At 41.2% G+C, this 26,872-nt stretch overlaps 1 protein-coding gene across 2 annotated transcripts in view; it reads right to left on the bottom strand.

The window, feature by feature from the left end:
* Positions 1 to 5,094: 5,094 nt before the first annotated feature.
* HTR7 (5-hydroxytryptamine receptor 7) overlaps positions 5,095 to 26,872 on the bottom strand; it is a 76,282-nt gene continuing 54,504 nt past the window's right edge. Inside the window, exons 2-3 of one of the 2 annotated variants that reach the window (XM_026481639.4) lie at positions 12,734 to 13,497; positions 5,095 to 6,770 (exon numbers count right to left, since the gene is read on the bottom strand). In XM_026481639.4, coding sequence (XP_026337424.1) covers positions 12,735 to 13,497 — 763 coding nt within the window. In that variant the 3' untranslated portion in view covers positions 5,095 to 6,770; position 12,734. The remainder of the gene's footprint in view (positions 6,771 to 12,733; positions 13,498 to 26,872) is intronic. The other variant, XM_026481638.4, reaches the window with a different exon arrangement.

Raw genomic sequence — 26,872 nt, 5'->3', positions numbered from 1 at the left:
TACTGTGGGGAATTCAGTGACTGAAGACTCTTGAGAGTTCAGACGCGTACTTCCAGACCCACAAAACCAGTCAGTATCACAGAGATGCATTTTGTGGAATGGAAGGGGGGATGTAAGAAAAAGTACACATCAGCCAGAGGGCTGTTCCGCTGCTTACCTGTTAATGTCCTTGAATTCCATATGCATCAGGTCCCTCATAAAATGGAGATAACAACCTCCTCTTAGGGCTGTTGTGAGGATTATCAGAATGACTGATGAGTAAGAAACACTCAACCTATGTGAGCTGCATTAATCACTGCCATCACACACACACACACACACACACACACACACACACAATAGTAAAAGCATGGACCTTGGCCAAGGTCAATATCTCATTCTCAATGGCTAATATCCAACATATATTTTCAGAGATCTAGTCTTTGCTTTGTTGACAAACATTTGATCAGCTGCTTGGCATGGGCACAGAAAGGTGAGGCATTGATTCTCAGCTGACCTTGTGCCAGCACCAAGATTAATCAGTTAATGCCAGGAGTCATTCAATAATGTCAGAACTAGCCAGGTCTGCACTTAAAACCAAAATCCATATGTCCTTACATATAATCGAAAATGATCTAAGGTGATCTGGGGGTTATTTTCTTCCACAAAATTGCTGGATTTTTGGTACAGGAACTGAGTACTGAAGACTATGTGAGAGAATTTGTGAGCGACTTGTGTATTTCTCTGACAAGACACTAGAACTGTCTACAAATGATTTAGATATTATTTCATATTCATTATGCTTTTCCACAGTAACTGCACAGAATCAGCTACATGGTCCAGGTTGCCAGCATGTTTGGGAATAGCAATTCTCAACACCTGAAACCAACTGTACAACTCAGCTGTACCAGAATCACCTGGTAGGCTGGCGAACGGCCCTCTTCACCCTCCGCTGCACCCCATGACATAATGAATCAGAATTTCTGAAAATGGGGCCCAGGAGTTTTCATGTTTAACAAGCTCCCCAGGGGCACCTGGCTGGCTCAGTCAGGCAACTGAGTGACTCTTAATGTTGGGGTCGGGCGTCCAAGCCCTACATTGGACATAGAGCTTATTTAAAAAAATAAAATAAAATAAAATCCTTATAAAAAACAAGTTCCCTAGGTAATTTTTACTCAGAGTGAAGTTTAAAACACTCTGTGCTTAGGACAGAAGCCAGAATGGTCATTTGATATTAACCTTAACCTTTCTTATATCACAACCTTTCACCTTCAAACTATTGTTGACACTGTCAAAATTTAGCCCCTTTCTTTGCCCTATTTAAGCACAGTTTGGTTAATATAATCATTCTAAAAATTAAATACCCTTCAGTGCCTTCAGGTCAGCATTCTGTATTCAATTTAATTGTGGATAATTAAAGAGAAGAAACACAGGGGGAAAGTTCGGTTGTTTGCCAGCTCTGATTGGTGACTTCAGGCCACTCCTCTGCTGGACCCGGGTGTGGTCCTGCCCTGTGCCCTCGGTGCAGCCTCCCTGCACTGTGCACACCACAGCACGCTGGAGGACAGCACTGCACACGGTGTCCTGTGCATGTCATGATTGTGCTAGTCATTTCTCAGCCCAGGAACTGCTTGGTTTTCCCTAACTGTACACTCCCAGGGGACAATGGCAAGTGCTTGTGATTTTTTTTTTCTCCATGTTAGCTTTGTTCTGACCATATTTACTGAACTGTAATTTTATGTCTACTGAACCTAATAAGAAAAATATTGGGGGGTGAGGGGCTGAGTTAGCCCCCAGCAACCCAGGTGATGGGTATTAAGGAGGGCACGTATTGCATGGAGCACTGGGTATTACACGCAAATAATGAGTCATGGAACTTTACAGCAAAAACTAAGGATGTACTGTATGGTGACTAACATAACATAATAAAAGAAAAAAGAAAAAAGAAAAAGAAAACAATTAAACTTCTATTTGCACTTTTACCTCACTTTTCTCCTAATTTGTTTTATTATATTTTGCGAACGCAGAGCTAAGCGATAGATTTTTTTAAAACTTTTTCACCAAAGATAGCACGGCTTTCCACCACTCTCCTTTAAAGAAATTCAGACAAAACACAGCTCTACTTTAGCACATTCTCACCTGCTACACAGTACGGGGTTATTCTAGGTCATCCATGAGATTCTACGATTCTCTGTGGATACGGTTCTATCTTCTTTCTACAGGTGACAAACTTTTATGTTCCCAACAGACTTTCTGTGGTCTTGCCATTGCTCTGCGCCATCTCTCCCACTTGAGACTGTGGATTTAAAGAATAAAGAGCATTTTAATAATACCCCAATCCAAATGTAATTACGAAAGGTAATTTGGCACCGTTAAAAATATTACATAATATACATCAAAGATAAAGTCTAGATATTTCTTACCATCTGCTACTTTGGATGATCAGTTCTCTCCTCCACTGAGATTTAAATGTTCACATCAGTATTTTGAAGCGCGCACTTCTTTCTGAATCTCCTTGTATTTGCCTTATCATAACACATATCACACTGGATTAGAATCGTTTGTGTAACATTCAGCTTCCATGCTTGATTTTTAGCTTCACAAGAACGGAGATCATTTCTGTCTTACTCACCACTAGGTTCTAGTGTTCAGTCTCTGATGTATTAATATGTGTTGGAATAAATGAGTGAGTGGAAGAACGAATGCATTTCTTAAGAAAGATCCATGCATTAGACTTTCATTTCTTTACAGACTCTTGAATAGTTCTTGTCCATTACTTTCCTTTTGTTCTACAATCTCTGAGCATAAATTTTATAGTTTGAATAGAATCTAAGATTTCATGTGTGTTCAGAGAGCCATACTTACAATATGTCTTAATTCCCTCCACTCAGCATTTTTTTAATGCCAAATACCCAACATAATTGTTATCTGCAAGTCTACTTCCGATAGCTGTCAACCTCTCTCATTTTCTGCTTCTGATTAGCACAGTAAATTTTGCTTTTACATTTTTTATTGATGATCACATCATATCTCTGTTGCTTGGGCTGCATAAGGAACGTTTTTTTAGAAAAATTTTATTTAGCCAGCAGGAGCTTAAAAAGCATAGTTGTTTTAAGTTAAGAAATTACTTTTCTTCTCCAGAGAAGATGTAGACAGAGCACGTTTAAAGAGAGATCCAGTTAAATAAACTTTTGTCTCTGGGAATTGGATCCCTCGAGTTGGTTCTCAAGGTCTGCCTGCTTCACACCGAATGTCTGACCAGGTTTTCCTTTTTGTGATCTACCTTGCTTGGACTAAGGAAGGAATGACATCACAACATGCGTTTCTCCCTGTGCTTCCTAAACGCACTGACCCCTTGAAGGTTTCAGCATGGCTTCTTTGTGTGCTGGGAGGGACCATCTGGCTAGCCGTAGATAAACAAGTTTCAACATATGGGCCATAGCACATACACGGCTCTGCTCTGCTAGAGCAGAAAATTAAGAAAAGGTTGCTCTTTCGATATGAGAAGCTCATGCAAAAGCAGCAGCACGCTGTCTCGGAGGGCCTGCCCCACGCCGCACACAGGAGCGCTTCATCCCAGCCCCTCTGTCCCACCCACTGAACATGTCACTTGATCATACCAAGCCTCCTCGAGAGTCTCATCTGAAAATTAACAAGGATGCCAAGAAAACTCTGGCCTTCCTCTTTTCCTCTCCCTCCTTCCTTCTCTCCTTTTTTCCTTCTTTCCTCCCCATTAAGAAATATTTTTTACATGCCTCCTATATATGTTGCAAGCACAGTGCAAAGTGCTGGGCATATTGATGAGGGAAAAAGACACGGCCTCCGCCCCTGAAGAATTACTAAACTATGATGGACATGTACATTAAATATATAATTGAAAAAATGAAGAATAATCCAGACAGAGGGTGGAAAGAATGTGTGAAGGTCCTGAGATGGGAAACATAGACTGTTGAAAAAATGCAGGATCTTGTAAACATTTCCATCTCTTAAATGGAGGACTCATGTGAGAGTCAAAACGCTGCAAGGAAAATGCCTGCCACCTCCAGAGGGCAATCCAGGCAATAATCATATTAGCATAAAAGATCTGAAAAATTGTCTGCATCTTCTACTCATATCGTTGATATTATGCCTATATAATCAATGAATCTAATAAAACCGCATGAAAAGATGATCATTGAAAACGTATACAAGCATCTCAAGCACATGACACTGTGGCAAAGGCTTTAAGAATGATGAAACCGTTTCCAGAAAACTTAGGAACTCCATGAGTGCCCCTGCTTAATATTTACACAGTAAAACCAAACACTAAGGGAACCATCATTAAATGACAGCTTACAAGTACTCTTCCCTAAGCACCATTTCCCAACACCCAGCCTTGCAGGCTGACAGCTGACACCCCTGAGTGAGAAGAGAGATTAATCATCATCACAGCCATTCTTGCTGAACAGTCATAAAATATGTGTGAAGAGTTTCTTTCAGTGATTTCCCCAATTCTGGGTTAAAACAAAAGCTGTACCTTTGGCACAAATTCTGTCATGCGTGAAGTAGTATAAAGTGCTTGAGAGTTCTCTCATTCTCTCTCAGTTTCTACTTTCTCCTTCCATTCAGCTGCCATGCTCGTAAAGCCGGGCACCCACTGTCCAGCCCCTGCAGCAGAAGAAAGCAGCGTTCAACAACCAGGCACTTGCGTTAGGCATGATAAAGAGCCAATGTGAATAACCAAGGTCGTGATAAAAAAATGAAACAAACCCATTCACTAAAAGACAGGGTGACCATCTGAGAAATGTCCGCCTTCTCTCTAATGCCATGCTTCTCCAAAGTAAGGACTTGCTTTACCTGTCTTTGTTCCCTCCATGTCCACAGTGCTGAATGTGGCAGAAGCCCAGTAAATGCCCACTAATTAAGTGAAGGAATGAACAGTCATTCTTAAAAAAAAAAATTTAAAAAAAGTTACAAACTGGATAAATCCTCAGAGTGAAGTGCAGTGAATTTGAGATGGTCTTAACTACCTTTTAGGATTTTAGGAAAACATAACAAAACTTGGCCTTCTGCTATTCTACGCAGAGCAATATTCATGACAGCAGACCTTCAATTAAAAATCATTACTTAAGTTGCTTTATTACAGCTACAAATAAACTTTATTTGATGTAATATAATAAAACATTTTCAAATTTAACAACATTTATCTGACCAGAATTAATCATTTAAATTATGAATATAAGTATATACAGTCACTTTAGCAAATCCATGGTTCAGGAATTTATACAAGCTTTGTCTGAAAGGACAGTGCCCACCTCCCCTCCAGACCCTTCCTTGTGTCTGGTGAGATGCAAGGTCAGTGAACGCAGAAGAAATCCATAATCCGCGTTGGAATTCCACATTCTCCTGGAAGAGAACAGCTACATTTCTTGTAGGAAAATAATTTTCTCTGTCAGTTCTCTTTTATCAAACGAAGCTTTGCGTTCACTTTCTCCCCTTGGAGGTACTCTTCTGATCCACCATCTTCCTGTCTCATTACATATTACTTGTACATTAAAAAAACAAACAAACAATCTGCAAAGGGACCTTTTCTGGTTCCTTACCTGCCCTAATGTCTACCACTTTGGGGAGGGAGAGGGAAGAGGAACAGAACTGGCCAGGCGTACATTTGATTTAGGTTACAGAGAACACGAAAACAAATCCTCCCGAAGGAAGAGAATGGTGTTCTGAGTGTTTCCCTGTAGCCGCCCAGGTGAGCTCCGAGGCACACAATTCCCTTTAATACAGCACTGCCCAAGAGTTAACACATAGATGCTCTGTCTCTGAAAGCATCACAACCTCCATGGAAACCCTCTTACTCCCGCACTTCCTCCCCAAAGACACCCGGGTACTGCCCAGCCCGGGAGCCCAGCGCATCCGTGTGGACACAACAGCCACAGGCTCCGTGCCCACCACCACGCTGGTACCCAGCACGGTTCCGGAGTGCCCGCTCTGCATCCAGGTACAAAGCCTCACTGAAGGAATCCCCCTCATCTCTCAGGACCCTTCAGAAGAAGTGTGAGTGCAAGAAAAAGCTTTATTCAGGTTTTATGAGTCTCTCCATCCTGAGATCTGTTCCTGAGTTATACGAAAACAAAACACGAGTTCACAAAGAAAGGTACGTTGGTGGGGAAGTCACAGGGACCCTGCAAAAAAGCAAAACTATTTGACAGAAGCTGTAACCAGACACTGCTCTGGGACATCATTTGTATTAGCTGATGACGGGATTCTGTTTTCTAACACGGACATGCAACACATTCAACACTACGCTTACCACAGTTTGCTTGGAAAAACACCCTTCTGTCCTGCCACAAAATACATTCTGTCTCGTGAATGATTCCTGAATATTCACCACAATGCCTAGACTTGGAAGCATGGGGAGTGTGCATTGGAACTTTCTTCCATTTGTAGGGGCTTGGACGTACGCAAAGCACCAGAAACGGTTTCCTTTCTGGGACTCAGTTCTGTTTGCGTGCTTACTGCTGAGCTGATCTGTCTGACACGGAAAACTCTTCTCCTTGCACACAACAGCACTGATCCACAGAAAAAGACGAGAGGTCACCATCTCCCTCACAACATGCTTTGTACAACACATCACCCTGCTTGTCACGTCTCCTCTACCCCAGGAAAGGACAAGCCGCACTCCATTCCACGGCCTCAGCAAATGGTTGAGTTCTGTTTCCGCCTCTGTCTTGCCTTGGTGATTTCGTTTCCATTATTCCACTTTTGATCATGAATCATGACTTTTTTTTCTACAGTAGTCAGAGTTTTGTCTATAAAGGGAGAGAGAGAGAGAGAGAGAGAAGGCAAGAAAATGATTTAGCAGAACCACAAATGTGAGTTTTCATTTTGTGGTGGATGGATTTAATTTTTACAGCATTCAGTCATTTGAATCATTTGTGGCTTCTAAGGGGTTATATGAGCTTCTCAAAAAGGAAAGAAAGTATGCTGAGTCTCTTTTCATAAATTTTATAATGTCTCTAAGTTGCCAGGGCTTTAATATATTTGCAGATCAGCCCCAGATAACCCATTTAGAAATTCACTTTTATAATACAGCTGTAGCCAAAATGGCTCCACTCTCAAAAATCCTTGCAAAATCCCACTGCACTTGCCCCACATGAAAAGAATAACAATGACCACTTATGAGAAGTGTTCCTCCCTTCAAGCCTAGAAGGGTGCATCATAGAAACACATGTGTGCAAAGACCAGAAAACCCCATCTCCCTCACTTCCTTCCTCCCAGATTCACAGAAGTGGCATGAGTCACGGAGTAGTCTTGGCCAATAATTGAGGGAAAGTCTCTTTCTCCTTGGTGTAGAGCCACATTCCCTCCAGATCCATAGTCCCCTAACTCTCCACCTTCATAGGACTCAACTTACCAAACACTATCTGCGAGCTTGAGACCTAGGTCTGTTGACGTTCCAGGGCCTGGCACCTCACCCCCAGGCTTTGCCTCCCCATCCCAACAGCAGTCCAATTCTCACTTGGCTCTCAAGACTGGATAGAGGGGTTTTCCCAGTGACAGGATCAGTTTCTCCACAAGACACTATCTCTTGCTTTGTCCGTCACCTCACAGGATGGTGCCTAAAGAGAAGCGCCATGCCAGCCCAAACCCACAATTCCAGGATCCTGGGTTTGTGGGAGTGGGCAGTGGAAACAGCTGTGTCCCCAGTGATGCTTCCCACCTACTCTTACCCTGGGGCCTTCACCTGTCTCAGCACAGAGAGACTGCACTTCTCCACAGCTCAGTGCCGCTTTGCTCACATTGGATCATGAAATGGATGGAACTCTTCCAGGCCTCAAGGGGCAGCACCATCTCCGCGGCCCCCCACACTCACCACCCACCTGCGAGTAAACTACTGAACATTCAGACATCCTCGGCCTCTTTCCTGGTCTCAACGCCATCCTCCTTGTGTGGGCCCTCATGGCAGGAGACCTCATCTTCATATTGGTCTCTTAACCCATCTCCCTTATCCTATTGTGAACCCGTCTACACAGCTGTCCTGGTCTCACTCTGGCTCAAATGGCTTCATCTCTACCCCCAACCCACACTGCCTACCTGGCCCTCCACGCTGACTCTAACCGACCCAGCGTCCAGGTACTGCTGAAGACCTGCCCTGGGTTCCTCATCTCCCTCCAGCCACATCTGAGCCCCTCTGTCCATGCTGTCCCACCTGCATTAAGGAGGCCCAACTCCACATCCACCCCTGCCGTCCCTTCTTGTTAAATTCCTGCTCTTCATTCAAGGCCCACTCCAAATATCACCTCCTTCCTGATGTCCACCATGGATAGTTTTTTCCTAAGACATTCCTCCAAGGCTTATTTTTCTTATATACCTATCCATACTGCTTGATTTTTAAAGATTGTATTTATTTATTTGAGAGAGAGAGAAAGTGTGAGCACCTGTTGGGGGAGGGGAAGAGGAAGAGGGAGAAGCAGACTCCCTGCTGAGCAGGGAGCCCAACACAGGGCTAGATCCCAGGACCCTGGGATCAGGACCCGAGCCAAAGGCAGACGCTTAACTGAGCCACCCAGGCACCCCTGTATTGCTTGATTTTATTTGGTGGTATGTGTATTTACTCAGAAAAACAAACAAATAAAATGTTTGAAAAAGCAAAAGAGGCCAACTGCCTGCCTTTCCTATTTAAAGAGATTTGCAAAGTTAGAATTTAGACAATGGCAAAGCAAACAAACTGTGATTATGACTAATTGATGATTAAATAAAAACAAAGAGTTGAATTACAGCTAGTTAATGATGAGGAAAATATTACCTTGCGTGGGGGGGGCGGAATCCATAAAATAGCAAACGTGTTGTTTCTGCCTTTAAGGCAACATCCCAGCACAGACACCGAGAGCTTCAGGGCCTTGGGGCTTCCTCCCTGTTTCCACTAGGACCCATTTCCTTTTAATTTTTTTTTTTTTTTTTTTTTTTTTTTTTGACCATTGGTTTCCATAAGGAAAGGTAGAATCACCCTGAACTCCAAAGCTTCAGCACAAAGCCTGGAGCAGCAGATTGACAGAACTCATAAAAGGGACCCAAGGTCACTCAGCTACAACTCAGCACTGCAATCGACGGGGATGATAAGAGGCTTTTTGAAGAGAAAGGCAGTATGATCACCAAGGAGAAGAAGGGAGAGGCGAAGGGAGGGCTACTCAAAACAATCCCCTGAAATTCTTTTATATGGAAGTATTTTAAACACGGCTTCTCTTTTTTCTCTTTTTTAAAAGATTTTATTTATTTATTTGAGAGAACGAGCGGGGAGAGGGGCAGAGGGAGAGATGCAGCTCGATCTCAGGGCCCTGGGGTCAGGACCTGAGCCGAAGGCAGACGCCTTACCAGCCGAGCCACCCAGGTGCCCCCAAAACTGTTTTTCTATATTGTTCACGATGACGGTGTCAAGGAACAAAAACCATCACAATGTGACACTTAAAAACAATTTACGGCAATCAAAAGCAACTCCACAAATGAGGTTGTCAAATTAAAAAGAAAAGCACAAGAATCCCTGCTTGTATCACATTATCACACTTGGTTTTGTATTACCAGATCCGGTACTTGTGAAAAGGTAAAAGAGGTTGTAAATTAGAACTGAATTAAAATTACCAGGGAAGCATGCTCAGCCTTTTCTCTCTATCCACTGCCTACCCAAGTGCCTGTTCGACTCCTGAGTCTCTCACTCTGCTGATCAAGAAAATGGGAAGAAATGGGTAGATATCTGGAAGTAGCAATACACAGTCTAGTAGAGCATTTACACAGAAAAGAAAGAAAACTATTTTGTAGGAGGCAAAAACAGAGCCAAGAAGGCAGAGTTAGGGGCATAAGCGAATGAGATTAGAACCCAAACCGCAAGAAAGGAGGAAAGGGCTGGAGACACTGGAGGGAGGAACCTCGAGTCTGTAGGCTGGCCAAGAAGTGTAGGCACTGGAGAGACAGGTTGGGGGGACAAAGGATCCTGAGAAGGTTTGCTGTGAGCTACGGGTTGGACACCAGTCATTCTTCCAGAGACTCCAGTAGAGTTAGGAGTTATTTGTCTTATCCAGTTGGTACGTACTGGAATGCAAGCATGGGATATTCAGATTACTAGTCTTTCACTAACCATGACCGCCACAGCTTCCCCCACCCCAGCACACTGGACTGTGAGCTTCCAGAAGCAAGGACTGTCAGCTGTTCATCTTTCCGCCCCCTGACATGCCTTGTACGTAAGTAGGTCTCCAATGTTTCTGGAGAAAACCAGCCTCTGAAGAGACTTTACTTCCAGCCTCTGCCCCTGAGGCATCTCACCTGGAACCCTTGGATCCGTCTTCGTCGCTCGGATGATTCCTGTTCTCCTACTTGCAGAGATTCAGTCAATGGCTCCCTTCTGTCCACACTAGAGTTTGCAACTTCAGCATTACAGAATTTGGATGGGGTAATTCTTTGTTGTGGGGGGCTGCCCCTGCATTATGGGATGTTGAGCCGTGTCCGACTAGACGACAATAGGTCCTCCCCTCCACCAACTGTGACAACCAAAGATGTCTCTAAACACTGTCAAATGTCCCCTGGGGCAAAACCAACTTTGGCTGAGAACCACTTGTCTACACTAAAATCCCAAATTCCTGGGGCTGGAATGGGAGAGCCTTCACAATTTGATCTCCAAATCTTGCTCACACCAGAACTTAGCGCCAGCCCAACTGTCCTTTGCAGGAGGCCCCACACTGGTACCTTTACATGAATGCTGTTTCTACTTTCCATTAGCTGTGAACACTTGACTACTTTCAGAGACGTCCTGGAGCCCATATCCTCCAAGATCTTCCCCGATCAGGGTTAGGGTAAGCTCGGAATTATTTTCCTCTGGTTTGAATCCTATAGCTTTTCCTGTTTCCACCTTTCCTTTGCTCTCATTATGAAAAGAGTGAGTGTGGATATGTGTGTGTTTATGTTCAGACTGCCCAACAGAAATAGATGAGGACAGGAAAGACATCATGTATTTTCTGCATCCTTTCAATGCATGGCACAGTTATAAGCAAGAATTTCAAAAGGAGTCTTCCCACACAGAAAGTGACTAAAAATCTGCCTGGTATCAATTTTTCAAAACAGCAGTTATTCCAACTCTCTCACTGGAAATTTCCTGAAGTTAATGGAGGTTTAGGCCAATCATTCCAAATGATTTTCATATTCTATAATTATATATAAAATAAATAATTATAAATCAAATAGAGTGAAATGTAATGAGAGGACAGTCATTTCTTAGACTACGGGACAGCAAACTATGACCTATGGGCCAAATTCAACAGGCAGCCTGTTTGTAAATAAAGTTTTATTGGTACATGACCATTTCATTTGCTTACTTGTGTCTATGACTGCCTTTTCACTGCAAAGGCAGAGACGAGTAGTTTCAAGAGACCTATGGCTAGCAAAGCGTGACACACTTACTATCTGGCCCTTCAGAGTAGAAGTTTGCTGACCCCTGTCTTAGACTAACAGGAAAACAATACCTAAGCCTCCATACTTAGCTAAAGACCCGGAGGCAAATATCCTTGGATGCTATGTTGGTGAAGTTAGAGAACAGAATTTTGGAGCCTCTGAAGTCTACTGTGATCCGTGAGGACACTTCAGTGTACTCCCGGAGCAGGGCTGTTCTTCTGGGACAGCTAGGAGCAGGAAGGTGTCCTTTGACATGGTTGTTACACATAAAGGAATCTAATATACGAAGAATTTACAGAAGTAAGATTCAGATGAGGTGGGATCTAGACCTAGGGGTGCACTAGCTCACTGGGACTGGGGGCCGCCTTAGTCCCCAGGTCTGTTACCTCTTCTGTCAACTGAAGGGTCCAGACAAGATGGCTGACGGGCAGTCCATGGTTTTCTGGCTGCTCCCTCCCACCGGGTCCACTGAAGAAGAATGCCTCCTCCTCTTACACCCAACACTGCTCTCTCACTAGCACCTTCCATCTTCTCGTTCCAGTTTCTTTGCCCTCAAACAGCTGTAACCGGAGGATGTTGCCTCTGCCTCAGATTTAAAGGAAAATTGGGGGGCGATGTGCTGACAACCCTAAATACCCTGTTGTCTCCTTCCTTCTTTACCATGCCAAACTCACTAGCAAGTGGGTTGCATGTGAAACCCCCATTCCTTCTCACCACTGGCCCTCAGATGCCTGCACCTCCCGCAATTGCTTCAGGGAAAGGCAGGGGCCTCCCAGACAGACTCAGCCACCACATGTTCTCTCCTCCAACGGTGAACGGCGCTTCCTCAAAGCTCTGCAGCTTCAGGACTTGCCTCATCCTGGCATGTCCCCATTCTATCTGCTCTCCCTTATCCCAGGTTGCTTCCTTTTAGCCCCTGTGAATCTGCTCCCTTTCTCAAATGACTTTATCAGCAAAGGACAAGGGCATCAAGAAAGCTTGACTGTATGTAAGAGTTAACTGCAACGAACACAACAGTGTCACAAGAATGGGAGCTATGGGACACGACTTGGATGTTGTTTATGGGAAAAGGGTGGGAAACATCACCTTCCTTGTCCATCATACCAAGTGCAATTCCTCAACACATCAGTCCTGTCTTCCAGGCCCTCTAAGTGCCTGACTTGGGCTTTGGGAACCCTGTGGGCTGGAGGACCGGAGTCTAGAGTATCCTGAATTCGAATCTGATCTGCTTAGTAGAAAATAAGCTGGCTACGGAGTCAGAAAGCCCTCTGGGATATGCTCTAAGAGGTTCCATAGCAGGGGCGCGGGGGATAAAAGGAAAATAGTGATAAGTGACCTTACAGCACAAGCTCAGGTCTCTCGGGCCTCTCGGCGAGCTTCAGGGCCTCGTGCATGCCTGCAGCCGACAGCTTGCGGTTGATATTCCGGTACTGACACTGGAGCAGGCTGCGGTAGGTGGTCCTCAGGTCCCGGTTGAAGAAGGCATATATAAAAGGGTTAATGAGAGAGTTTGCATAGCCCAGCCACAGAAATGTCCTCTCCACCCACAGCGGGATGCAGCTGCAGGCCGTGCCGCAGATGAAGGGTCTGGCCGTCGAGAGGAGGAAAAAGGGCAGCCAGCACACGGTGAAGGCCCCGACGATGATCCCCAAGGTGGTGGCTGCTTTCTGCTCCCGCTTAAAGATGGAGATGTTTTTCCTTTCGTGCTTGAGGAGTCTCGAAAGGTTGGCACACTCCTCCACCTCCTTCTGGAGCTTCACCATGCCGTTCAGGGAGCTGATGCCGTCTGGCTCCTCGGGCCGGGGGAAGCCGGGGAACTTGTGCTTGGCGGCGCTCTTCCTGGCGGCCTTGTAAATCTGGTAGTACATGAACAGCATGACGGACATGGGGATGTAGAACGCCACCGCCGTGGAGTAGATGGTGTAGCCGAAATCCTGGCTGATCAAGCACACCTTGTCGTCGTTCACGTTCTGGGCCCAGCCGAAGAGCGGCGGTAACGTGATGGAGGCCGAAAGCAGCCAGACGGAGAGAATCATTTTCGCCATGCACTTCCCATTCTGCCTCACAGGGTACGTGAGCGGCCTCGTGATCCCAAGGTACCTGGGGGAGAAATGGAAAGCGGATGCGTGACTCTGTGATCACACCTGAGCAACCAGAGGCCACACCAGCCAGGTGCCAGGCTTCCTACCCGGCAGCTCCATTCCTCAGGGCAGCCTTTCCAGGGAGGCATCATAATGCCCATTTGACAGAGAGGTAAACTAAGGCTCTGGGATGTTACCTACTTCCGTCCAGGTCATACACTTAGCTAGACGGGCTGCCAGTGTTCAGCCTAGCAGACCTCTGTCTGTAATGCCAGGCCATGCTCTTCTCGAACCTCACAGCCTCTCCTATTCCATGCAGTCAGTGAACCAAAGATTAAACATCCATCCTCCCCCCACAACCACTGCCACCGAAATCAGCCAGGAACAAAATGTCAAGCCTGACGTGGGATGTTGTGACACATCCTCGCAAATTAACCAAGGTCTACCACGCTCTGATATTATGCACCCACTGATCTCCTGGGTTGTCTTAATTCAGGCAGGCTTTTAATTCATTTTAACTTCCCCTTTGCACGATGGTGAGAGCATTTCTTTAAGATCACAGAGATTTGTGAGATATTAAGGAAATCCTAGGGCTTTGGAATGGAAAGTAGCAAGTAATCATTTTTTTTTAAGCCCAGAAAATTCTCACACAAGAGTAATGTCCGAAAAACAATCTATAAAATAAAAACAGCCTACCTCATCTCTCCTCTCCTGAGAAGGATCACAAAAAAGGGGCACAATTCTGAAAAATAGGAGGTAAAGCCAACGTTTTTTCTGTGCTTAGTTCTATATAGAGAATAAATATTTCTCCGTCTCTGTCATCAAGGATTTCCAATGCAAAAGAGATTCAGCAAACAGAAAACATACACAGCAAGATGTTTTTGCTAAATGTTTAATGGTTCTCAGCTTTCCTTTTCTTCTCTGTGTATTTAACGGTCCTAGCTTCTATTCTGGGGAGAATGCAAAGAGCCCGTAAGAAGCCAAGACAGGTAAAAGCTAGTCATTTTGTTGGTTTTTTATTTCATGGATGTATATAAAAGAGACATTCTTAACACAGGAAAAGGAAAGGTGGAGAGCCCTCAAATTACCAACAGGTTATTTTCTGAAAGTCTCTTAGTTGGTAGGTTGGAACTTTAAAAATAATTATCATGTGCTAGAAATAGCCTCACGTGTTTTGCTTAAATTATCCCACAAAAGTCAGAAAAATCATACTCTCACCATGAAAATTAGCATCACTTACAACAAGGCAAAATTGAAATATCAGTAAAAAGGAATCAGCGATATTTGCTTATTCATCGAGAATACTTATTCATTCCTTCAACAAATATTAATTGAGTTTCTTCTGTATGCCAGGTGGTGTTTTAAAAGTTGGGGATATTGCGGTGAATAAAAGAGACAAAAATCTTGAAGGCAGGCACTTGGGGAAATCCTGTTGGGTTGAACAGGGTGGGGGGATGACTCCTGGTAATGCAGAAAGGGCTCCTGATTCTTTCCAAGGATTCAGGTGTTAGTGGAATGGGTTCATTTTACAACCTCTAGGTCCCTTTCCTCAATCAAGCTGACCTACAAGCACTGTCCCTAGGTTTATCAGGCAGAACTAGGATTAAGTTTTGGCTCCCAAACAGAATGAAGGATGAGAAAGAGGGCGGTTCTCAAGAGAACACAAGAATTAGAACTGAAGAGGAGGGGAGAGAAGAAAAGAAGGGAGCAAGGGAGGAAGAGGGGAAAGAGAGAGCAAGGAAGGGAAATGCAGAGTAGACTTTGCTGTTTGGGAATTATCTAAAATTATCTGAGTTTTAAGTTGTGGAAAAATTTTTAAGAAAATTAAAACATACACACGCACGCACGCACGCACAAACAGTACATAAGGAAACCCTTGAAGCAAGGTGTTGGAACTGACTGGAAGCCTACAGTTAAGTTGATCCCTGCTCTGAGATGTTCCATTTCTATTTTTCTTTTTTCTTTCTTTCTTTCTTTCTTTTTTTTTTTTTTTTTTGCTTTGGTTCAAGCTTTTCCTGCTGGAATTGCTTTGCAGACCTGTCTTTTCAAATCTCATATTTGCTCTCTATCAACTCCTGTGGATGGACGTAGCCTTTTGGCTTCTTCCTTGTTTCCCAGTTCTCCCAGCAAGTCTTTGCCAGGACTTGGATTTTGATTATCTTCTCTCTTTGCTTGTAGCCACAGGCACAAGTTGCTTGTTCCCAAGCCTGGATCTGGCTTCCTGGATACTAACCCAGGCAGGAGGTCCAACGGTAAGAGACCAGTTTCTCCAATTCCCCAGGTGGCCACCAGATGGCATTGTGAGACCATCTCTTACACCTACTTACTGGGGGGGTTGGGATGTGGGTAGTTAGGGCAATTGGTGTTTATTGGAAGGAGGAAGTAGGATCACTCTCCGTGAGAAAAGTTATATTTTATTTGCGGGGTTATACAAAAAATTAGCAAGCCTGGAGTTCACAACCTCGTAAACTCCTATTCTTGAGTAAGTTGGTTCAGTTTTCCCTTCCATCCTTCACAGACCTTTACTCAAACAGGGAATTCTATCTTCAGGCTTAATTAAATTCAGTCTTTCTTCTGTGCCCATAAATAATATGGAATTCACGAAGATTAACCCTGAGAGATTGAGTACCCAAGGACATCTCACAATATTAAACAATCTCATGAGCACAGCATGCTTATTCATATTCTAATATACTTAGTCTGACTTATATTGCATTTCAGTGATGTGGTCAGCCCATATTTGGCCCTTCTTGGATGTATAAATTATATTCCATAAACTCCTATTCTAGACTCCATTCTCTAGTGGCATCAAGTCATGTCCTACAGTAAGGCAGTTATAGTTAACTTTTTTAGTCTCCTGGGTACACCTGGTGAGACTTTTGAAGGCGAAAATCAACCGAAGGATGACTTTAAAAAATATGAGTGCTCATTAAAGTGTCTGGAAATAAAATAAATAAACAAAAGTCAACTGTTTTTTAAAAAATCAATAACAATTAGAAATATTATGAAAGGAAATAACTATTCACTGCAACAATCAAGGAATTAAAATGTCTAGATAAATGTTTTAAAAGCCACAGCCTACATGAAGAACACATGTTTTAAATGCCTACTGAAAGAATGAAGAAAATGCTTGAATCCAGAGGGAAATTTTTAAAAAACAAAACCCAGTATTATAAAAGTGCCAATTTCCCCTCAATTATTCTAAAAATAATATACAACTCTACTGGAAAATTCCAGCAGGACTTTTCTTCATTTGACCAAATGATTTTTTAGTTCATCAAGTAAATATGGAAAAAGCAGAAAATCTGAAAAAGAAGAAGATTGAAGGGATACTCTTCTATTAAAAAAAAAATAGTATAAAGCCACAGACACAAAAACTCAGTAATGACTCAGAAATAGACAGGTTAAGTGAATAGAACAGAGCACAGAAACAGATTCAAATATATAAGGGAATAATACAAGAAAATGAGTCCGTTTAAATCAGTAGTAAAATGGTGTATATATACGCCAAGTCTGACAATTGGCTAGCAATTGGGCTAAGTAAAAATAAAACTGGCTTATGTTTCTCCTTATTCAAAAATAAATCCCAGATGGATCAAAGATTATCATGTAAAAAAGTTAAAATCTAAGGCTACTATGAGGAAACATGGGGGAGTATTTCTGGAAGGACAATGCTCATTCTTAACTATGATACAAAAGCTTAAAACTACAAAATGACAGAGTGATTAAATTTTTGACAAGAACTTTATACACAAAAACAAGTAAATGATGTTTAAATTAAAAATCACTGTGTGCAGAGTTAAAAGTCAAATGACAAATTCTGAGTCCAAATAACAATATGTCAATATTCACAGATCTCTTACAGGTCAATACGAAAAAGACAACCATCCCAATAAAAATGCTGAAGCAATTAAACAAAGAGAAATAAGAACATCCAATAAGCGCTTGGAAATATTTGCGATTTCATTAATAATCAGAGGGATGCAAATTTTTAAATGATTTTTGGGCATCTGTCAATTTTTAAGAAAGACAAAAGCCAATGTTGAGGAAAGAATGAAAAAACAAGCACTCTTTATTATTTTGCTAGGGGGAGCTGCAACTGGGATGACAGTTCTAGAGGGCAGTTTGGTAAGGAATATACACCAACGTTTACCTTTTGGCTCAGCAATCAGACTCCTAGGAATTTAAGAATATATCTGTACAAATGCAAAATGATTAATGTGCAAGGATATTAACTAAACACATAATAGAGCAGGAAAGCTACAGTGTAAATATCAATAGGTTAGCTAAAGTAGGGCATATATGCATGCATGTATATACAGATACAGGTATGGATATGGATGTAGATAAAGTAACCACTAAAAATTATGACATACATATGTATTTACTGACAGGAAAACACAAAAAAGTGGATAGAAAACAATGTCTAGTCCTAAAAGACAAGTAACAGAACGTCATATATTGTATTAATCTTTTTATATAAAACTAGGTGTTGCTATGAGTGTGTGTGTGTGTGTGTGTGTGTGTGTGTGCGTGTGTGCATGTAGTGAGATGTCTAGAAGAATATCTACCAAATGTGAATGGTACTTTTATCTGAGTTGGAGAGATTTGAGTAGTTTAAAATTTTTTCTTTGGACTTGGGACTTTTCTATGCTTAATTTTTGTTAACTTTATGTAAAAAAAAAAAAGGACATTTTAATTTCATTTTAATTCTGAGAATAAAATAAAAGATTAAGGAGGATTCTGTGATTCCTAAGCCACCTAAGTGATTTTGGCAATACAGATGATCTGGTTCATAAAATCTTTAAAAAGCTGCTAATTAAATCTTAGATTGTTTTATTTGATAAGCTTTCCAAAAATGTTTTATTACATTCATAAATTCACACAAAGGAAACAGAACTCACTGGCATTTAAAATCCCATAATTAGTATATAAAGTAATATTGGTATTCAGGGAAGTGTTTGTCCAAATTATACATTCGTTCTCAAATAGTATAAATTTGTTCTCTCGTATAGTATAAATCTTACCTTGGGGGGGCAATCTAGATTGATTCCGAAAATTCCCTAATATGCATGGTTAATATTTGTCACACTACATTTTCTGAACATTTACGCTCAGTGTTAATTAAAAAGCAGGGTGCTTATAAAGCCTTCAGAATTTAACTTTAAAATGCATACAAATGTTAAAATACAGTAAATCTCAGAGACAAAGGCACCAAGGTATTGTATAATTGAGAAATATACGCAACTCACAACAGGGGCTTTATTAAAGAAGGGGTTCGTAGAAAAAAAGGGTTAGGGAGTTATAATCTACATAAAGAGGGATTAGAAAGCAAATGAATTCTGCTGCCTGTCTTCCATTCTAACTCTATAGAAATTATAGGTAATGGTTCTTCAATGAAATGGCTTCTCCTGAGTTCTGCTGCTATGGAATAATAATTTTGAAGGTAAAAGAAAAGGGAGAGAATTACTCTTTGGCAAGTGTTAGGCTTGAAAAAGGTCTGCACACTGAGCACACCATTTCTGTGAGAAATCCTCCCTCACAGGTGAAATCTGCTGGAATCTCCAGCCCAAAGTTGTCAGAATATCAGAATCACTGAGAAGCTTTGGAAACCTGCAGCTTCCCAGACCGCCATCCACAGACTCTCTTTCAAGAAAAGTCTAGAGGCCCAGGGCTTTGTATTTAGGACTGTTCCTTATCCCGTGTACTGCTGTCAGTCGCCTTCCCTTGTTCAATCACAGCGACCTTACTTTTGTATGAAGGACTTCACTTTTTCATTTTAATCGTTTGCTTCCAGTTGGGCGCAGCAAAAGCATCATGAGCCGTGTCTCCGTTATGCCAGCTGTTAGTTCTGTCTCCCAGTGTTGCCAAATGCAAGTGAGATAAGCACGGTTTTTATGTCTTAATCAAGTTGTAGATTTGTTTTTTAAATGTACAGAATACCACAGGGTTTTGTAAACCTTTTTGACAATAAGAAATAAGAACAAATATTTCTTATAATAAATACATTTTCCACAGTCACTCAGCACACACATATTTATGTATATAAATAAGAAATTGAGACACATAAATGTGCATATATAAATGTAGGTACAGAAACATAGGCATGCATATATTTATGTATTATGAAACTGAAACAACAGTTTCACAATACCAACTTACCATTATAATTTGCATTTCACTCTCTTCTATTCTACTACAGATTTTTAAAGTGTTGGTCTTAATGTACTAAATTGATTTCATGACCCAATAATGGATCATGACCCAAGGTTTAAAAATTACTGGCCTTCAATGAACATATGGGAAGGTGTTAAATATCATGAGTCATCAGGGGAAATGCAAATTGAAAGCACACTGAGATGCCACCATCAGAAGGGTTACAATTAAAAATGATGGTGATTCAAACTGGTGCAGCCACTCTGGAAAACAGCATGAAGGCTCCTCAAAAAGTTAAAAGTAGAGCTACCCTATGACCCAGCAACTGCACTATTGGGTATTTATCCAAAGGATACATAGTGATTTGAAGGGGCACGTGCACCGCAATGTCCACAACTGCCAAAATATGGAAAGAGCCCCGATGTCCATTGATGGATGAATGGATAAAGAAGATGTGGTATATATATACAATGGAATATTACTCAGCCATCAGAAAGAGTGAAATCTTGTCATTTGCAGCGACACGGATGGAACTAGAGGGTATTACGCTAAACAAAATAAGTCAGAGAAAGATAAATACCATAGATTTCACTCATATGTGGAATTTAAGAGACAAAACATGAACACAGGGGAAGGGAAGGAAAAATAAAATAAGAGGAAAACAGAGAAGGAGGCAAACTATAGGGAACTGAGGATTGCTGGAGGGGAGGTGGGTGGGGCGATGGAGGTAACTGGGTGATGGGCATTAAGGAGGGCACTTGAAGTAATGAGCACTGGGTATTGTATGCAACTGATGAATCACTGAACTCTACCTCTGAAACTAATAATACAGTATATGTTGATTAAATTAAATTTAAATAAAATTTTAAAAAATAAAAATGATGATGATGATGGGGGAGCCTGGGTGGTTCAGTCAGTTGAGCATCTGACTCTTGATCTCAGTTCAGGTCTTGATCTTAGGATTGTGAGTTCAAGCCCCGCGTTGGGCATGGAGACTACTTAAAAAAAAAATCTTCTAAAGAAATTAAAATGATGATGGTGATGATGATGGTAAAAACTACAATACTAAGTGTTTGGTGAAGACAGGAAGCAATTGTTTTTCTCATATACTGCTGGTGAGAGTATAAATTGATGCAGTAACTTTGGGAAACTATTTTTTAACATCTATTAAACCTGAATAAATAAATAAATAAATATTTTTATATTTTTTTAAAGATTTATTTAATTTAGAGAGGGAGAGAGTGGGGGGAGTGGGGAAGGGCAGAGGGAAAGGGAGAGAGAATCTCCAAGCAGACTCCATGCTGGGTGTGGAGTTGGACGTGGGGCTCGATCCTAGGACCCTGAGATCATGACCTGAGCTGAAACCAAGAGTCAGACATTTAATCAACTATGCCACCCAGGCGCCCCTATATTCTTCTAAGTATAAAATGAACATTCATGAAAATACCAAAATACATGTATAAGAATGTTCATAGCAGTATTAATGGTAATAGCCCCAAATGAAACCAACCCATTCCACAAGAATAAAATAAGTACAGTTCCACAATAGAAGAATGGGTACATACATTGTGGGATAGTCAGGCAGTAAATTCTATAAAACAACAAGAGTGAACGAGCTACTGCTCAATGCACCACCACGGATGATTGTCACAAACATCACTTGCAGCTAAAGCAGTCAGAAAGAAAAAAATAACACACAGTTCAAAACCAGGCAAAACTAACCTCTGGTGATAGACCCCAGAATAGCAGCTACCTTGAGAGGACAGGGGATGTTAATGAGTAAAAAGGAGTCTCAGGAAAACTTAGAGTTCCAGAACTGTTCTATTTCTTTAGCTGGGTGTGTTACACAAATACATTCCCTTTGTTGAAATTGAGTGAGCTGTGCAGTCATGATTTGGCAGTGTTTGGAACGTAAATAAACAAAGTTAATTTTAAAAATTAAAAGTAAATTTTTAAGAACTTACCATTTGCCATTAACCCATATGTGGACCTGTTCCCTAAAACCATGGTTATAATGGGGTTCCACTACACTTTTCAGCCATTTTCATCAGTGTTTCCAGGCTGTAATTACAGTTAGGACCAGTGAAAATCTAGATTCCCCATTCTGACCCCATTATTGAGGAAGAAAAGTGGGCAGAGGAGAGGGGGAGAAAAGACAGCAACAAAACTCAACGGAATGTGGAAACAGAATAACAAAATCTTCCTCTTTGAAAAACTAAATTATAAAATAAAAAATGATAGTTTCCCTTTAGGGAGAAAATCAGGCTTACTTAAAATAAAGCAAATCACTTAAAGTTAAAAGTACTTGTTAAAAATGCATATATACTGTATTAGTTTATTGTTGTTACATAATTAATTACCACAATTTGGTGGCTTACAATAACACCAAATCTGTAGGTGTTCTCACAGTTCTGTAGGTCAAGAGTCTGGACACAGCTCGACTGGGTGCTCTAGTAAGGGTCTCACCAGGCTGAAACCAAGGCGTTGGCCAGGGCTGAGGTGTCATAAGAAGGGAACTCTGGCAAGCATACGTGGCTGTTGGCAGATTTCATTTCCTTGTAGCTGCAGAACCCATAAAGGTTGCACCTTCAAGGCCAGCAGGGCAACACCTGCTACATTCTCAATCTCTCTGATCTTTAAATCCTCTTTGAAAAGGGCTCACCTGGTTTGATCAGGCCCACTGACATTGAGGGGGGAGGAATTACACAGGGCATACACACAAGTAAAAAGAGAATCTCAGGGCCGTCTTAGAATTCTGCCTACCACGGATACTTGGTGATAACAGAAGCTAAGGATACAGGAAATTTCCCACCAAGTGAGCTTAACAGAGACCTTTTTGCTACCTACTCAAGCTGAGACAAACCTTCCAGTGAGACTAATCTTGTCTGTACTCTATCACGAGGCAACTGTTTTCTGCTGAATTTTTCCATCGTTCATTACTGTCAACTCAACGTTTAGCTACCTAATATGTAAAATTCTATATCTATCAAGAACTATCGAAGGATTTTTTAGATAATTATAGAAAGTCATGAAAATAAATAATGTAAGAGAATAGTGATCCCTGAATTATACTTGGTGTTTAATTACTTCAGTTGTATCTGAACTTACAGCAAAGTCTGAATTTTTCCACCAAAGAATCTTATTCCTCAGAGAAAGAGAGAAGTGGAAAGGCAGAGTGAACCAAAATTTTACCAACCACAATAAAACAAAGGAATGGCATAAAACTTTATTTAAAATTTTAGAAGATCACAGGCAGGGAAAATATATATATTGTTTTATGATAGTACAAAGTGGCTTCTAATTCCATACTACTCCACAGAAGCAGCTGAAGAAAGAGGAAAAGTGAATTAAATCCTAAAATGTCTGATTAATATTATTTGAAGTAAATTTGAGGTGATGAGGAGCCAATGTAACGAAAAGCCATGAAAGCCATCAAGAAGAAAAGCCCCAGGGGCGCCTGGGTGGCTCAGTCCTTAAGTGTCTGCCTTCGGCTCAGGGTGTGATCCCAGAGTCCTGGGATCGAGCCCCACATCAGGCTCCTCCGCTGGGAGCCTGCTTCTTCCTTTCCCACTCCCCCTGCCTGTGTTCCCTCTCTCACTGGCTGGCTGGCTGTCTCTGTGTCAAATAAATAAATAAAATCTTTTAAAAAAGAAGAAGAAGAAGAAGAAGAAGAAGAAGAAGAAGAAGCAGCAGCAGCAGCAGAAGAAAAGCCCCAGAATATCATTTTAGCCAAGGTAAGCAGGAGCACCCAAATCTGTTATCTTTTAAGAAACTGGGCTGAAATGCAAGATACACCAAGGTCCAGAACGTGGGTCATGCTTAGCTTAGTGGAATGTGCTCTGATATAGGACATTTAATAAGAATTCCAAACAAAAAACAGTCCTCCACTAAGGGCTTTTCACTCAGCGGCAGTAGTCCACTCCCTTCCCCTCCCCCAACCCTACACATTCAGGCTATATAGAAAAATAGATATAATAAATAGTAGCTTAAAGGAAGAAAAATAACTGATATCAAATAAAGCAGAATGTCAAGGAGAATTCAACCACATGATGTCAGAACAAACACTAAGATTTACGTAACTCATGTTAAGAATGAGCCAAATGGAAAAAAAATGTTACGGCAACTATACAAACATACTACAATAATAACAGTGAAAGAAGAAAGCAACAGAACACGCCTAAAATTGTTTTAAAACCAAATTGAAAAGAAAGCACACCCTTAGATTAGAAGAGATTTTCTTACAAATACTTTTCACTGCAAAGGACCTCGACAAGTTCATCTGACCTTTGAACAAGGCAGGAGTTAGAGGCGCTGACCCTCCATGCAGTCAAAAATCCATATTAACTTTTGATTCCCCAAAAACGTAATTACTCATAGCCTACTGATGCCCAGAAGCCTTACTGATAACATAAACAGTTGATAAGCACATATTTTGTATGTAATATGAATTATATACTGTATTCTTACAATAAAGCAAGCTAGAGAAAATAAAATGTTATGAGAAAATCATGAGAAAGAGAAAACACATTTACAATGCTGTACTAATCTTTAAAAATCCACATGGAAGTGGACCCATGCAGCTCAAACCAGTGCTGTTCAAGGGTCAGATATATACATAATCACTGAAGCAGGGCCTGAAAGGTGAGATGCTGAAACAGCAGAATGAGATAGAAAAAGAGACTACAGAGTTAAGGAAATAACTTGAGGTCAAAACACCACCAGTTCAGATCTAATAGATAAACTAGAAGCAGCTAGGAATAGAATAAACACAGGTGAAAAGCAAATCAGTGGCATGAAGGGAAGGCTGGAGGTAAACTAAACAGTGCAGAGGGGGAAATGTATTCACATAATTAGAGAGAAGATGATGGACAAGGAGGACACACAAAGATAATGCAACATAAGGATAACTGGTGCTCCCGAAGAAACAAAAGAACCCAACAAACAAAGTGACAACAACACAATGTCAATTAGAGGAGCAAAATGTAAAAACTATACAGAGACATAATATAGGATATTTTCCTTAAATGCATGAAAGAGGTGAATGTCATGATCAGAAGGACATACAACACAGCTGGGAAAAGTGACCTAGAATTATTATCAACAAGACCTATCCAGGTAAAGTTACTGAACTTCAAGACATGGAAAGACATATATAGGCATCTGGAATAAAAAAAAAAAAAAGAAATCAAGTAATGTCCAAGGGGAAAACAATCAGACTGATTCTCAATGGTATCACTCCATGATGGAACATAACACAAAAATGTCCAGAAAGATGTGAATGTGCAAGAACATAATATGTGTTACTTAAGGTTATAAAGTCAACAAGTGGACATTCTCAAACATGAAAGAATTTGGGGACTATAGCACCCATAAACTCATTTGGAGGGCAGGGGGACAAAATTCATCCAACCAAGAAAATGAAGAATTTAGAAACAAAGAAACCATGATTACCACTGAACCTGTTTAAATGTAGAACTAACACCTGTGGGAATTATATTAGAAAAACAGAATGTAAATTTTACAAAGTAAAAATAGCAGAAGCCACAAGAATCAGGAGCTGAGGAGAGTGGTGTAGAATACAATGTTAGAAGACTTATCACTTCTTGGGGCACCTGGGTGGCACAGCGGTTAAGCTGCCTTCGGCTCAGGGCGTTATCCCGGTGTTGTGGGATCGAGCCCCACATCAGGCTCTTCCGCTATGAGCCTGCTTCTTCCTCTCCCACTCCCCCTGCTTGTGTTCCCTCTCTCGCTGTCTGTCTCTATCTCTGTCAAATAAATAAATAAAATCTTAAAAAAAAAAAAAAAGACGACTTATCACTTCAACTTTTGTGGTAGGGAAGAACTGATACTGTCTATAAAACATATAGTTTCTATAAATCCAACTTCTTGATCATTGCGTATTTTCCCCATAATCATCATGCAAGAATAGTAATCTTTTAGGAATTAATAGCCCTTACTTTAAGTTTGTATTTCCTTCATTTTAATTTTACTTTTCTTTTAAATTCAAGTAAACTTTGTTTTAATATTTTGTTAGAATAACATGTATAATGTGATTTCCTTCTTATAATTTTTCATCTATCAACCTTCTGTCTAACTGTTGAATCAGCCAACCAGAGGGCCAGCCGTCCTTCTACGTGGACAGAAGCATAAGGAGACCTCTAAAATGGTACTCACCGAACGTTAACACTTGTTTTTTCTTTCTGCACGGGGAGAGTTTAGACAATTTGTTGCTTTCTTATTTTTGCTTTTTATAATTGCTTGAAATTTTTATGATGAGCACACATAATTTTCAAAAAATTATTTCTCTAAAATAATGAAAGTCCTTTTTAAAAAAAAAATAATAATGGTTTCAGGGGCATCTGGGTGGCTCAGCCAGTTAGTTAAGCAACCTGCTGTTGATTTCAGCTCAGGTCTTGATCTCAACATCGTGAGTTCAGGCCCTGAGTTGGGCTCCATGCTGAGTGTGGAGCCTACTTAAAAAAAATAAAATGGTTTCAGCCAGTAATTTCATTCATCTGCCAGTTGGTTCTTCTTTACAGATCTCTCTACAAACTTGGCAAGTTTGGGATTGACTGCTGATTTAACTGTACTCAATTTCTCAGAAAATTTTGCAAATTATCTCTGCACTTTAAATTCTCATTAACTTCTTGAGTTGTGAAGTACATCTTGGGAGGAAGCCAATTCTAGGCATCCTAACCGTCTAATCTAATGAGCTGTGGTGGGCTACATGTGGCTATCTATTCTTTGCTGTTCTACCTTGCCTTTATTCTGGGCTAGCCTTGTGACTTGCTTTACCCACAGAGAGTGGGGTAAGTGATGTGTGACTTCTGAGGCCAAGCCTTAAGAGATCTGTAACTTCGGCCTTCACAGCTTGGAAAATCCCCTCTTGGAAGCCCACCATGCTGACAGGAAGACCACGCTAAGCATGTTTTTTTAAAAAAGCACCTTGTAAGGAGCACTGAGGAGTCGGACATGTGAGTAAAGCTTTCTTGGATCTTCCAGTCTGGCCCAGACACCAGCTCAGTGCAGCCAAATACATAATCCCTTATGATGCCATTTGATGTCAATGAACCACCCACGTGAACTCTACCCAAATTCCTGACCACAGAGTTTGGAACAATAATAAAGTTACATGGTGGTTTCTTAGGCAACAACAGATAACTGAGACAGTACTACGTCATATTCTCCTAATTAATACGTGATCTCAGAAACTGCATTTGCTGACAAGCACTTCACCT

This window comes from Ursus arctos, unplaced genomic scaffold, assembly GCF_023065955.2.
Source record: "Ursus arctos isolate Adak ecotype North America unplaced genomic scaffold, UrsArc2.0 scaffold_7, whole genome shotgun sequence".
NCBI classification, from domain to species: domain Eukaryota; kingdom Metazoa; phylum Chordata; class Mammalia; order Carnivora; family Ursidae; genus Ursus; species Ursus arctos.
This window is presented reverse-complemented; position numbering and strand designations above follow the sequence as displayed.